At 47.3% G+C, this 15,002-nt stretch overlaps 1 protein-coding gene across 2 annotated transcripts in view; it reads left to right on the forward strand.

Annotated features, from left to right (window-relative positions):
• Positions 1–3,056: 3,056 nt before the first annotated feature.
• The window catches only part of CNIH3 (cornichon family AMPA receptor auxiliary protein 3), a 50,641-nt gene continuing 38,695 nt past the window's right edge, over positions 3,057–15,002 (forward strand). Inside the window, exon 1 of one of the 2 annotated variants that reach the window (XM_072140041.1) lies at positions 3,057–3,489. In XM_072140041.1, coding sequence (XP_071996142.1) covers positions 3,409–3,489 — 81 coding nt within the window. In that variant the 5' untranslated portion in view covers positions 3,057–3,408. Of the gene's footprint in view, positions 3,490–6,107; positions 6,311–15,002 lie in introns of those variants that run through there. The other variant, XM_072140042.1, reaches the window with a different exon arrangement.

Raw genomic sequence — 15,002 nt, forward strand, 5'->3', positions numbered from 1 at the left:
TCAAATGGTGGAGACATCTATTTATCCCTATTAGGGTGGGGGGTTTACCTAATAAAGGACTTGGTTCAAGCCTTTCCTTAAATATCCAGGAGGAGCTTCCCAAAAGTCAGAAACCTTGTGTAGACTGCACTGCTTCCGGTCACCCCTCCCTGGTCTCCCCAAATTCTCATAGACTGTAAGCTCTTGCAAGCAGGGCACTTACTCCTATAGGTCTGTAGGACCTGTGTGTATTCTGTAATGTATTTTATTTGTATATGTCCCCTATGATTTGTAAAGCGCTACGGAATATGATGGCGCTATATAAAGATAATTATTATACTATTATATCATCAATGATAGAGATGTCATCAATGCATCTCTACACTCATATATACACCGTAGGCTTGAGAAAGCGCCACACAGGCGCAAAACGGCCCGTCGCTTGCCGCGGTCTGCAATCTGTCCATGTCATCACTCTGTTGGTTCCAATAAACTTTCCGCATGTATCTGGTGAGTGCCGCTTCATATTTTCTTTGATAAAGTATATATACACTACTATTATTATTATTATATACTGCATATCTCTGTATATTGTTGCCTGTTTCCTTCGCTGTTGAACTTTCCATCTGGAAGCTATGTTGTGTACGAACACTACAAAAGACTAAAAGGATGACCAATTATAGCGACTTCAGACCAAATAATTCCCAAATAATGAAAACATTCTTAGGGGCACCTTTATCATACACTGGGGGCACAAGCCCTGATAAATATGCCCCATGATGTTTTATCTGACTTCACTTATTCTGCCTTTCCACTCTCAGACCATAACCTTCTCTCTTTTACTGTTGTCACGAGTGCTCATGCGACCCACATCTTGGTTCGCAGGCGCACCTATGCCCCTCTCCCACCATCCTCACTCACCACGCCACGCTCTGCCACCCGTACCGGCTTCTCCCCGCACGTCCCCGGCTCCTAGGGGAGCTATCTTACCCATCGTACTTACCTGAACCCACGCGCCATTGATGCGCAAGGTCTCACAGAAACATTGCAGTCATCATTGTTCCCCATTTCTTCTCTCTCCTGTCCTAACCTGGTTACTAACCATTACAATCACAACCTTAAAAGTGCCCTGGATGAGGTGGCACCTCCCTCAGTCCGAACATTTCAACAAAGTCGTCGGCAACCTTGGCACACGCCCTAAACCCCAGCAGTGCTCCAGGAGTGCCGAACGTCTGTGGAGAAAATTATGCACATCTGCAGACTTTCTGCACTTCGAATTCTTGCTTGGATCTTATAACAGCGCCCTCAATCTCGCAGGTCTATTTCACTAATCTAATATCCTCTCTCTCTAACAATCCTAAAAAGCTCTTCAATACTTTTCATTCCTTACTAATACTAAAGGTTAGGCCAACTGTTACAAACCATCGGGCTGAAGATCTGGCCACCTACTTTAAAGATAAAATTGACTTTATTCAACAGGAACTCATATCCCAATCCACCAACTCCATTAATCCCCTTCCTTTCACTACTTTATTCTGTTCGCTCTCTTTCTTTGAGCCAGTCACAGAATAAGAAGTGTCCAGGCTCCTTTCCTCTGCTCGCCCCATTACCTGCATCAGTGACCCCATCCCCTCACATCTGGTACAGTCTCTCTCCCCAGCAGTCACTTCTCACCTCACTAAAATCTTCAACCTCTCTCTCTCTTCTGGTGTCTGTCCCTCTTCCTTCAAGCTGTTGTTACCCCATTACTAAAGAAACCTTCCCTGGACCCATCCTGTGCTGCTAACTACCGACCAGTCTCCTTTTCATCTTCAAACTCCTGAAACGCCTGGTCTATTCCCGCTATCTCTCTAATAACTCCCTCCTTGACCCCCCCTACTACAGTGTTGGCAAACCTATGGCACAGGTGCCTGGGGTGGCATTCTGAGCCCTCTCTTTGGGCACTTAGGCTGTGACCCCCAGCACCGAATTTGTTAGACAGAATCAAGTAAGTCAAGGATGTGCTGCACTATTTTAGGTGGCTCATCCTCAGCTGCCTCGGCATACAAGAGGAGGAAAGAGGTGTTGACTATCCATGCATCTTCTTTTCCGAGCCACTGCAATTCTTCTTCTCAAGCTACTGTATTGGTGTCCTCAGGATGCTAATACGATTGAAAGCTGTGACAGAGCTGGGAGCAATAAGTTACGTGTTAGCACTTTGTGATAAATGAGTGGGTTTTGGTGGTAGTTTGGCACTTGGTTTGCCATCACTTCCCTACAATCTGGTTTCCGCTCTTTGTTCTCCACTGAAACTGCTCTTTCTAAAGTCTCCAACGATCTCCTCACTGCTAAACCCAGCACCTCCTTGGTTCTCTTTCTATCTCTCTGACCGCACTTTTAGTGTCTCCTTTTCTGAATCTTTCTCTTCTCATCTTCCTTTCACTCTCTGGGTTCCTCAGGGCTCAGTCCTAGGTCCTCTTCTCTTCTCCCGCTATACTGCCCCCATCTTATAAAGCATCACAGATTTGGTTTCCAGTACCATCACCCAGCTATATACTTCTACATGTAACATCACCCCTGCCTTACTTCAGAACACTAGTGACTGTCTCTCTGCTGTCTCTAACACTATGTCCTCTATCTTCTTGAAACTAAATCTTTCCAAAATGGAACTTCTTGTCTTCTTGTCCACCATCTAGTAACCGATCTAACCCTGATCTCTCAAATTTTCAGGATCTCCCATACATTGTATAATACACACAGGATTTTCTATACATTGTATCACACATAGGATTTTCCATACATTGTATCATACATAGTTTCTTAGTTACATTGTATCATACACACAGGATTTCTGTTACATTGTATCATACACACAAGATGTTCTATACATTGTATCATGCACACAGGATCTCCCATACATTTTATCATGCACACAGGATCTCCCATACATTATATTATACACAGAGGATCCTGTAACCTGCGTTGCCCCTGATAGACCTGATTGTCTAATGCCCCCAGATCTGGTCTTATTATGGGTTGGACTGGGATTTGCTGGGAAGTTCTCCTGCCCATGAGATTACACTGATCCTTCAGCAGTCACATCAGCAGCAGCACATGGAGTAAGTTGCTGGGCAGCTCCTCCTTCAGTTCTTCTCATCCTTCCTCCTCCCCTGGCAGTACCCATGCCCCCTGTATGGGCATCCAGCTCTCCACAAGTGTCCTGTGTGTGCTGGGGGAATGCAGGACAGAGGCTGCAGCCTGGTACCTGGGTGCTGGAGAGGAGGCAGCTGTGTACCCAGGTGTAAAGCATCATTCATCACTATGAGGATTGCACTGCTGAAGGATCAGCCTGGAGGAGACTGATGCCCTGTGCAGGGACCAGGGTGCTTCAGGAGGATATACTGCATGGAGTGAGCCCACCTGGGAGACCCCTCCTCGCCCTGGAGCACAATGGCATTTACTTTCGCTGCCTTCTGCTACATGTTGTCCCTGGTCCTTTGCGCTGCCCTCATCTTCTTTGCGATTTGGCATGTAAGTAATGGGTATGAAGGGGCAGAGGGTGGCAGGGGCATATCTAGGAGTTATGTTTTTAGGGGCAAAGAGGATGACAGGGCACCTCCTAGAAGTTATGTGTATAGGGGGCACAGAGGAAGGCAGGAGAATCTCCATGTGTTATGTGTATAGGGGGCACAGAGGAAGGCAGGAGAATCTCCATGTGTTATGTGTATAGGGGCACAGAATGGCAGGAGCATTTCCATGTGTTATGTGTATAGGGGGCACAGAGGATGACAGGGGCATCTCCATGTGTTATGTGTATAGGGGGCACAGAGGATGGCAGGGGCATCGCCAGGAGTTATGTGTATAGGGGGCACAGAGGATGACAGGGGCATCTCCATGTGTTATGTGTATAGGGGGCACAGAGGATGGCAGGGACATCTCCAGGAGTTATGTGTATAGGGGGCACAGAGGATGACAGGGGCATCTCCATGTGTTATGTGTATAGGGGGTACAGAGGATGGCAGGGGCATCTCCATGTGTTATGTGTATAGGGGGCACAGAGGATGGCAGGGGCATCGCCAGGAGTTATGTGTATAGGGGGCACAGAGGATGACAGGGGCATCTCCATGTGTTATGTGTATAGGGGGCACAGAGGATGGCAGGGGCATCGCCAGGAGTTATGTGTATAGGGGGCACAGAGGATGACAGGGGCATCTCCATGTGTTATGTGTATAGGGGGCACAGAGGATGGCAGGGACATCTCCAGGAGTTATGTGTATAGGGGGCACAGAGGAAGGCAGGAGAATATCCATGTGTTATGTGTATAGGGGCACAGAATGGCAGGAGCATTTCCATGTGTTATGTGTATAGGGGGCACAGAGGATGGCAGGGGCATCGCCAGGAGTTATGTGTATAGGGGGCACAGAGGATGGCAGGGGCATCTCCATGTATTATGTGTATAGGGGGCACAGAGTATGGCAGGGGCATCTCCATGTGTTATGTGTATAGGGGGCACAGAGGATGGCAGGGACATCTCCATGTATTATGTGTATAGGGGGCACAGAGGATGGCAGGGGCATCTCCATGTGTTATGTGTATAGGGGGCACAGAGGATGACAGGGGCATCTCCATGTGTTATGTGTATAGGGGGTACAGAGGATGGCAGGGGCATCTCCATGTGTTATGTGTATAGGGGGCACAGAGGATGGCAGGGGCATCTCCATGTGTTATGTGTATAGGGGGCACAGAGGATGACAGGGGCATCTCCAGGAGTTATGTGTATAGGGGGCACAGAGGATGGCAGGGACATCTCCAGGAGTTATGTGTATAGGGGCACAGAGGATGGCAGAGACATCTCCAGGAGTTATGTGTAAAGGGGGCACAGAGGATGGCAGGGGCATCTCCAGGAGTTATGTGTATAGGGGACACAGAGGATGGCAGGGGCATCTCCAGGAGTTATGTGTATAGGGGGCACAGAGGATGGCAGGGGCATCTCCAGGAGTTATGTGTACAGGGGGCACAGCGGATGGCAGGGGCATCTCCAGGTGCTATGTGTTTAGGGGGCACAGTGGATGGCAGGGACATCTCCATGTATTATGTGTATAGGGGGCACAGAGGATGGCAGGGGCATCTCCATGTGTTATGTGTATAGGGGGCACAGAGGATGGCAGGGGCATCTCCATGTATTATGTGTATAGGGGGCACAGAGGATGACAGGGGCATCTCCAGGAGTTATCTGTATAGGGGCACAGAGGATGGCAGGGGCATCTCCATGTGTTATGTGTATAGGGGGCACAGAGGATGGCAGGGGCATCTCCATGTGTTATGTGTATAGGGGGCACAGAGGATGGCAGGGACATCTCCAGGAGTTATGTGTATAGAGGGCACAGATAATGGCAGTGATATATCTAGGACATATGGGGAACAGAGGATGGCAGGGGCATCTCCAAGAGTTATGTGTATAGCGGGAACAGAGGATGGCAGGGTATATCTAGGAAGTATGTGTATATGGGGCACAGAGCATGGCAGGGGCATTTTTAGTAGTTATGTCTAAAGGAGGCACAGAGGATGGCAGGGGCATCTCCAGGTGTATGGGGGGCAATGTGGGGGAAAGGGCATATCTTCAAGTTTTGTAAAAAGGGGCGCAGAGGGTGGCACAGGAGGTACAGACTGTAGAAGGAGAAGATTCAAAAGTTATGTTTGTAGGAGCGCAGGTGGTGCCAGAATTACATGGATAAGTTATGTGTTTTGGGGGCACAGAGGGTGGTCTGCACATATTAAGGATGTATATGTATAGGACAAAACAAGGTAATAAGGGTATCTAGGAGTTATCAGTTTAAGGGACTTAGAGAAAGGAAGGGGCACATCCAGGCAGCGTCGGACTGGCCCACCGGAGTACCGGAGAATCCTCCGGTAGGCCCCGACGCTCCGATGCCTGTGGGTCGCGACGCTCCGATGACAGCGCGGCCCCGGCGCTCCGATGACAGCGCGGCCCCGGCGCTCCGATGACAGCGCGGCCCCGGCGCTCCGATGACAGCGCGGCCACGTCGCTCCGATGACAGCGCGGCCACGTCGCTCCGATGACAGCGCGGCCCCGGCGCTCCGATGACAGCGCGGCCCCGGCGCTTCTATGACAGCGCGGCCCCGGCGCTTCTATGACAGCGCGGCCCCGGCGCTTCTATGACAGCGCGGCCCCGGCGCTTCTATGACAGCGCGGCCCCGCGCGCCCGATGTCTGCTGCTGGTCTGGTGGGTCCCGGCATCCTGTGTTCCGGCGGTGACGTCACCGCATCCGCGCCGACACTCAGTGCGGCCTGTGTCTAATTGAGATGGCGAGTTCCCGCAGCTGCTGCATGGTAAGGCCCTCTGTGTGTGTCTGTCTATCCTGGGGTGGGGGGTAGGCCCTATTTCTATCCTGGGGTGGGGTGGTGGTGTGGTGGGATGAGGCCCTATTTCTATCCTGGGGTGAGGGATGAGGCCCTATTTCTATCCTGGGGTGGGAGATGAGGCCCTATTTCTATCCTGGGGTGGGGGGTGAGGCCCTATTTCTATCCTAGGGTGGGGGGTGAGGCCCTATTTCTATCCTGGGGTGGGGGGTGAGGCCCTATTTCTATCCTGGGGTGAGGGATGAGGCCCTATTTCTATCCTGGGGTGGGAGAGAGGCCCTATTTCTATCCTGGGGTGGGGGGTGAGGCCCTATTTCTATCCTGGGGTGGGGGGTGAGGCCCTATTTCTATCCTGGGGTGGGGGGTGAGGCCCTATTTCTATCCTGGGGTGGGGGGTTTGGCCCTATTTCTATCCTGGGGTGGGGGGTTTGGCCCTATTTCTATCCTGGGGTGGGGGGTTTGGCCCTATTTCTATCCTGGGGTGGGGGGTTTGGCCCTATTTCTATCCTGGGGTGGGGGGTTTGGCCCTATTTCTATCCTGGGGTGGGGGGTTTGGCCCTATTTCTATCCTGGGGTGGGGGGTGAGGCCCTATTTCTATCCTGGGGTGGGGGGTGAGGCGCTATTTCTATCCTGGGGTGGGGGGTGAGGCCCTATTTCTATCCTGGGGTGGGGGGTGAGGCCCTATTTCTATCCTGGGGTGGGGGGTGAGGCCCTATTTCTATCCTGGGGTGGGGGGTGAGGCCCTATTTCTATCCTGGGGTGGGGGGTTTGGCCCTATTTCTATCCTGGGGTGGGGGGGTTTGGCCCTATTTCTATCCTGGGGTGGGGGGTTTGGCCCTATTTCTATCCTGGGGTGGGGGGTTTGGCCCTATTTCTATCCTGGGGTGGGAGAGAGGCCCTATTTCTATCCTGGGGTGGGGGGTGAGGCCCTATTTCTATCCTGGGGTGGGGGGTGAGGCCCTATTTCTATCCTGGGGTGGGGGGTGAGGCCCTATTTCTATCCTGGGGTGGGGGGTGAGGCCCTATTTCTATCCTGGGGTGGGGGGTGAGGCCCTATTTCTATCCTGGGGTGGGGGGTGAGGCCCTATTTCTATCCTGGGGTGGGGGGTGAGGCCCTATTTCTATCCTGGGGTGGGGGGTGAGGCCCTATTTCTATCCTGGGGTGGGGGGTGAGGCCCTATTTCTATCCTGGGGTGGGGGGTGAGGCCCTATTTCTATCCTGGGGTGGGGGGTGAGGCCCTATTTCTATCCTGGGGTGGGGGGTGAGGCCCTATTTCTATCCTGGGGTGGGGGGTGAGGCCCTATTTCTATCCTGGGGTGGGGGGTGAGGCCCTATTTCTATCCTGGGGTGGGGGGTGAGGCCCTGTCTCTATACTGGCTACTGGAGGGACTGAGTATTACCCCTAAACTCACAATGCTGCAGCATTTCTCCTGTGCTGTGACTGTCCTGAGGAGAAAATAAAACTTTTACTTAAAGAGCTGCAGCCGCAGTACACATACATACAAACATGGAGCTACAGCCGCAGTACACACGCATACATACATGGAGCTACAGCTGCAGCACAGAGCCATACATGGAGCTACAGGGGCAGTACACAGCCATACACTGAGCCACAGCCGCAGTACACAGCCATACATGGAGCTACAGCCGCAGTACACAGCCATACATGCAGCTACAGCCGCAGTACACAGCCATACATGCAGCTACAGCCACAGTACACAGCCATACATGGAGCTACAGCCGCAGTACACAGCCATACATGGAGCTACAGCCGCAGTACACAGCCATACATGGAGCTACAGCCACAGTACACAGCCACACATGGAGCTACAGCCACAATACACAGCCATACATGGAGCTACAGCCACAGTACACAGCCATACATGGAGCTACATCCACAGTACACAGCCATACATGGAGCTACAGCCACAGTACACAGCCATACATGGAGCTACAGCCACAGTACACAGCCATACATGGAGCTACAGACACAGTACACAGCCACACATGGACCTACAGCCGCAGTACACAGCCATACATGGAGCTACAGCCACAGTACACAGCCATACATGGAGCTACAGCCACAATACACAGCCATACATGGACCTACAGCCGCAGTACACAGCCATACATGGAGCTACAGGCACAGTACACAGCCATACATGGAGCTACAGCCACAGTACACAGCCATACATGGAGCTACAGCCGCAGTACACAGCCATACATGGAGCTACAGCCGCAGTACACAGCCATACATGGAGCTACAGCCGCAGTACACAGCCATACATGGAGCTACAGCCACAATACACAGCCATACATGGAGCTACAGCCACAGTACACAGCCATACATGGAGCTACAGGCACAGTACACAGCCATACATGGAGATAGAGCCGGAGTACACAGCCATACATGGAGCTACAGGCACAGTACACAGCCATACATGGTACTACAGCCACAGTACACAGCCATACATGGAGCTACAGCCACAGTACACAGCCATACACGGAGCTACAGCCACAGTACACAGCCATGCATGGAGCTACAGCCGCAGTACACAGCCATACACGGAGCTACAGCCACAGTACACTGCCATGCATGGAGCTCCAGCCACAGTACACAGCCATACACGGAGCTACAGCCGCAGTACACAGCCATACACGGAGCTACAGCCGCAGTACACAGCCATACATGGTGCTCCAGCCACAGTACACAGCCATACATGGAGCTACAAGCCCCAGTACACAGCCATACATGGAGCTACAGCCACAGTACACAGCCATACATGGAGCTACAGCCGCAGTACACAGCCATACATGGAGCTACAGCCGCAGTACACAGCCATACACGGAGCTACAGCCGCAGTACACAGCCATACACGGAGCTACAGCCGCAGTACACAGCCATACACGGAGCTACAGCCGCAGTACACAGCCATACACGGAGCTACAGCCGCAGTACACAGCCATACATGGAGCTACAGCCGCAGTACACAGCCATACATGGAGCTACAGCCGCAGTACACAGCCATACATGGAGCTACAGCCACAGTACACAGACATACATGGAGCTACAGACACAGTACACAGCCACACATGGAGCTACAGCCACAATACACAGCCATACATGGAGCTACAGCCACAGTACACAGCCATACATGGAGCTACATCCACAGTACACAGCCATACATGGAGCTACAGCCACAGTACACAGCCATACACGGAGCTACAGCCGCAGTACACAGCCATACACGGAGCTACAGCCGCAGTACACAGCCATACACGGAGCTACAGCCGCAGTACACAGCCATACATGGAGCTACAGCCGCAGTACACAGCCATACATGGAGCTACAGCCGCAGTACACTGTAATTTAATAAGATGTTTTCCCAGCGATGATTGGACACAGTTAGTGTGCATTCACACTGCGGTGGGCCCCCTCCCCAAATTTTCTCTGGTGGGCCCAAGGTACACCAGTCCGACACTGCATCCAGGAGTCATGTGTTTAGGGGCACAGAAGGTGGCAGGGGCATATCCAGAAGTTACATGTTTATGGGCACAGAGGGAGGCAGGGACATCCCAAGAGTTATGTGTGGTGGTATATAATGGGGGACAGGCGCGTGCATATCTTGGACTTGTGGTTATAGTGAACTGGTGAGGTTTTCAGGGCATACAGTTGTATGTGTATAGTGTAGGTTGGCAGAGCAATATCAAGATATTGCTATCTTGTACAGCTTCAGGGTACCCAGCGGATATTTGGATGTATACTGGAATATTTAAATGGAGGTACAGTCATGTCTCTTTAGACTGTGGGCTATGGTACATACACTGATAACATTTATGGAGGGCAGGGAATTCTGTGAATCTTGTTTTGCCTACATCACTGGGGATACAATGGGGGTCATTTACTAAGGGCCCGATTCGCGTTTTCCCGACGTGTTACCCGAATATTTCCGATTTGCGCCTGAATTGCCCCAGCATTTTGGCGCACGCGATCGGATTGTGGCGACGTAAATTGGGGGGCGTGGCCGAATGAAAACCCGACGGATTCGGAAAAACCGCTGCATTTAAAAAAAAAAAAAAAACAGTCGCGAAGCGTGCACTTACCTTCACTCAGCCTGGCTCGGTGAACTCCAGCGCGTTCCGAAGCTTTTCAGCGCAGCAGCGCCACCTGGTGGACGGCGGAGGAACTGCCTTAATAAATCCCGGCCGGACCCGAATCCAGCGCAGAGAACGCGCCGTTGGATCACGAATGGACCGGGTAAGTAAATCTGCCCCTATGTATCAGGTTATTAAGTTTCATGTAAAGATACAAAGTAAAACATTAACTGGGAATTATAACAGGCTCTGCATCTGGTTCTGTGTCCATTTCTTCTATTCTTGTCTCGACATGAAGGCACAGGAGCCGGCCCTGGATTATCCTTGTACATAGGGGGCAGTATTATAGTAGTTATATTCTTGTACATAGGGGGCAGTATTATAGTAGTTATATTCCTGTACATAGGGGGCAGTATTATAGTAGTTATATTCCTGTACATAGGGAGCAGTTTTATAGTAGTTATATTCCTGTACATAGGGGCAGTATTATAGTAGTTATATTCTTGTACATAGGAGGCAGTATTATAGTAGTTATATTCTTGTACATAGGGGGCAGTATTATAGTAGTTATATTCTTGTACATAGGGGCAGTATTATAGTAGTTATATTCTTGTACATAGGAGGCAGTATTATAGTAGTTATATTCTTGTACATAGGGGGCAGTATTATAGTAGTTATATCCCTGTACATAGGGGGCAGTATTAAAGTAGTTATATTCCTGTACATAGGGAGCAGTATTATAGTAGTTATATTCTTGTACATAGGGAGCAGTATTATAGTAGTTATATTCTTGTACATAGGGGGCAGTATTATAGTAGCTATATTCCTGTACATAGGGGGCAGTATTATAGTAGTTATATTCCTGTACATAGGGGGCAGTATTATAGTAGTTATATTCTTGTACATAGGGGGCAGTATTATTGTAGTTATATTCTTGTACATAGGGGGCAGTATTATAGTAGTTATATTCTTGTACATAGGGGCAGTATTATAGTAGTTATATTCCTGTACATAGGGGGCAGTATTATAGTAGTTATATTCTTGTACATAGGGGGCAGTATTATAGTAGTTATATTCTTGTACATAGGGGGCAGTATTATAGTAGTTATATTCCTGTACATAGGGGGCAGTATTATAGTAGTTATATTCTTGTACATAGGGGGCAGTATTATAGTAGTTATATTCTTGTACATAGGGGGCAGTATTATAGTAGTTATATTCTTGTACATAGGGGGCAGTATTATAGCAGTTATATTCTTGTACATAGGGGGCAGTATTATAGTAGTTATATTCTTGTATATAGGGGGCAGTATTATAGCAGTTATATTCTTGTACATAGGGGCAGTATTATAGTAGTTATATTCCTGTACATAGGGGCAGTATTATAGTAGTTATATTATTGTACATAGGAGGCAGTATTATAGTAGTTATATTCTTGTACATAGGGGCAGTATTATAGTAGTTATATTCCTGTACATAGGGGGCAGTATTATAGTAGTTATATTCTTGTACATAGGGGGCAGTATTATAGTAGTTATATTATTGTACATAGGGGGCAGTATTATAGTAGTTATATTCCTGTACATAGGGGGCAGTATTATAGTAGTTATATTCTTGTACATAGGGGGCAGTATTATAGTAGTTATATTCTTGTACATAGGGGGCAGTATTATAGTAGTTATATTCTTGTACATAGGGGGCAGTATTATAGCAGTTATATTCTTGTACATAGGGGGCAGAATTATAGCAGTTATATTGTTGTACATAGGGGGCAGTATTATAGTAGTTATATTCTTGTACATAGGGGGCAGTATTAAAGCAGTTATATTCTTGTACATAGGGGGCAGTATTATAGTAGTTATATTCCTGTACATAGGGGGCAGTATTATAGTAGTTATATTCTTGTACATAGGGGGCAGTATTATAGTAGTTATATTCTTGTACATAGGGGGCAGTGTTATAGTAGTTATATTCTTGTACATAGGGGGCAGTATTATAGTAGTTATATTCCTGTACATAGGGTGCAGTATTATAGTAGTTATATTCCTGTACATAGGGGGCAGTATTATAGTAGTTATATTCCTGTACATAGGGGGCAGTATTATAGTAGTTATATTCCTGTACATAGGGGCAGTATTATAGTAGTTATATTCTTGTACATAGGGGGCAGTATTATAGTAGTTATATTCCTGTACATAGGGGGCAGTATTATAGTAGTTATACTCCTGTACATAGGGGGCAGTATTATAGTAGTTATATTCCTGTACATAGGGGCAGTATTATAGTAGTTATATTCCTGTACATAGGGGCAGTATTATAGTAGTTATATTCCTGTACATAGGGGGCAGTATTATAGTAGTTATATTCTTGTACATAGGGGGCAGTATTATAGTAGTTATATTCCTGTACATAGGGGCAGTTTTATAGTAGTTATATTCCTGTACATAGGGGCACTATTATAGTAGTTATATTCCTGTACATAGGGGCAGTATTATAGTAGTTATATTCCTGTACATAGGGGCACTATTATAGTAGTTATATTCCTGTACATAGGGGCAGTATTATAGTAGTTATATTCCTGTACATAGGGGCAGTATTATAGTAGTTATATTCCTGTACATAGGGGCAGTATTATAGTAGTTATATTCTTGTACATAGGGGGCAGTATTATAGTAGTTATATTCCTGTACATAGGGGGCAGTATTATAGTAGTTATATTCCTGTACATAGGGGGCAGTATTATAGTAGTTATATTCCTGTACATAGGGGGCAGTATTATAGTAGTTATATTCCTGTACATAGGGGCAGTATTATAGTAGTTATTTTCCTGTACATAGGGGGCAGTATTATAGTAGTTATATTCCTGTACATAGGGGGCAGTATTATAGTAGTTATATTCCTGTACATAGGGGGCAGTATTATAGTAGTTATATTCCTGTACATAGGGGCAGTTTTATAGTAGTTATATTCCTGTACATAGGGGCACTATTATAGTAGTTATATTCCTGTACATAGGGGCAGTATTATAGTAGTTATATTCCTGTACATAGGGGGCAGTATTATAGTAGTTATATCCCTGTACATAGGGGCAGTATTATAGTAGTTATATTCCTGTACATAGGGGCACTATTATAGTAGTTATATTCCTGTACATAGGGGGCAGTATTATAGTAGTTATATTCTTGTACATAGGGGGCAGTATTATAGTAGTTATATTCCTGTACATAGGGGCCAGTATTATAGTAGTTATATCCCTGTACATAGGGGGCAGTATTATAGTAGTTATATTCTTGTACATAGGGGGCAGTATTATAGTAGTTATATCCCTGTACATAGGGGCAGTATTATAGTAGTTATATTCCTGTACATAGGGGCACTATTATAGTAGTTATATTCCTGTACATAGGGGGCAGTATTATAGTAGTTATATTCTTGTACATAGGGGGCAGTATTATAGTAGTTATATTCCTGTACATAGGGGGCAGTATTATAGTAGTTATATTCCTGTACATAGGGGGCAGTATTATAGTAGTTATATTCCTGTACATAGGGGCAGTATTATAGTAGTTATATTCCTGTACATAGGGATCAGTATTATAGTAGTTATATTCCTGTACATAGGGGGCAGTATTATAGTAGTTATATTCTTGTACATAGGGGGCAGTATTATAGTAGTTATATCCTTGTACATAGGGGCACTATTATAGTAGTTATATTTTTGTACATAGGAGCAGTGTTATAGTAGTTGTAATCTTATACATGCATGTAGGGAAATGTTACATGAACACTTAACAGTGTCTGGTGGTTGCTAATGGGAGAACATGAGGTTTACTACCCAGTATTGCGGTATTCTTGGTCCCGGCTGGCATCTTCTCCTGGGCTCTTGATGTTTCTTTTCTGCTCGTAGACCCCATATGTGGCCTTCTCCCTGATTATATGATAACTGCTGGAGTATTTATCCGGCCCCTGCAGGATTCGCAGTCATAGCTGATGAATTGCTCTGGGGGGCAGTTTCCTTGCAGCTTTTAAAGCGTTAAAATCCATCATTGACATCTGGCTTTAGATGTGGACGCCCCTGGGTTCTCGTGACATTTGTCTTTAGTTGTTTAGAAGCCTTTTCTATTTCTTTAACTCTTCGATTGCTGGCAAGAATTTATATAAATATTTATGAAAAAAAATTTAAATAATGTGTAAGAATATTGCACATGTTTATATCTTGTTTCCAATTTTCAAAATGCCTAAAATGTGCAGATTATGTCTACTATGTATTTTGTGTTTTGTTCCTTTCTGTGACTATTTTTAGTATTAGTTGGTGACTCATAAATGCAGTTGTTTCATGCAGACATTCAAGAAAATGTTATATATTGGGGGTCATTTACTAAGGGCCCGATTCGCGTTTTCCCGACGTGTTACCCGAATATTTCCGATTTGCGATGATTTCCCCTGAATTGCCCCGGGATTCTGGCGCACGCGATCGGATTGTGGCGCATCGGCGCTGGCATGCACGCGACGGAAAGCGGGGGGGGCGTGGCCGAACGAAAACCCAACGAATTCGGAAAAACCGC

The sequence above is a fragment of the Engystomops pustulosus genome, chromosome 3 (assembly GCF_040894005.1).
Source record: "Engystomops pustulosus chromosome 3, aEngPut4.maternal, whole genome shotgun sequence".
NCBI classification, from domain to species: Eukaryota; Metazoa; Chordata; class Amphibia; order Anura; family Leptodactylidae; genus Engystomops; species Engystomops pustulosus.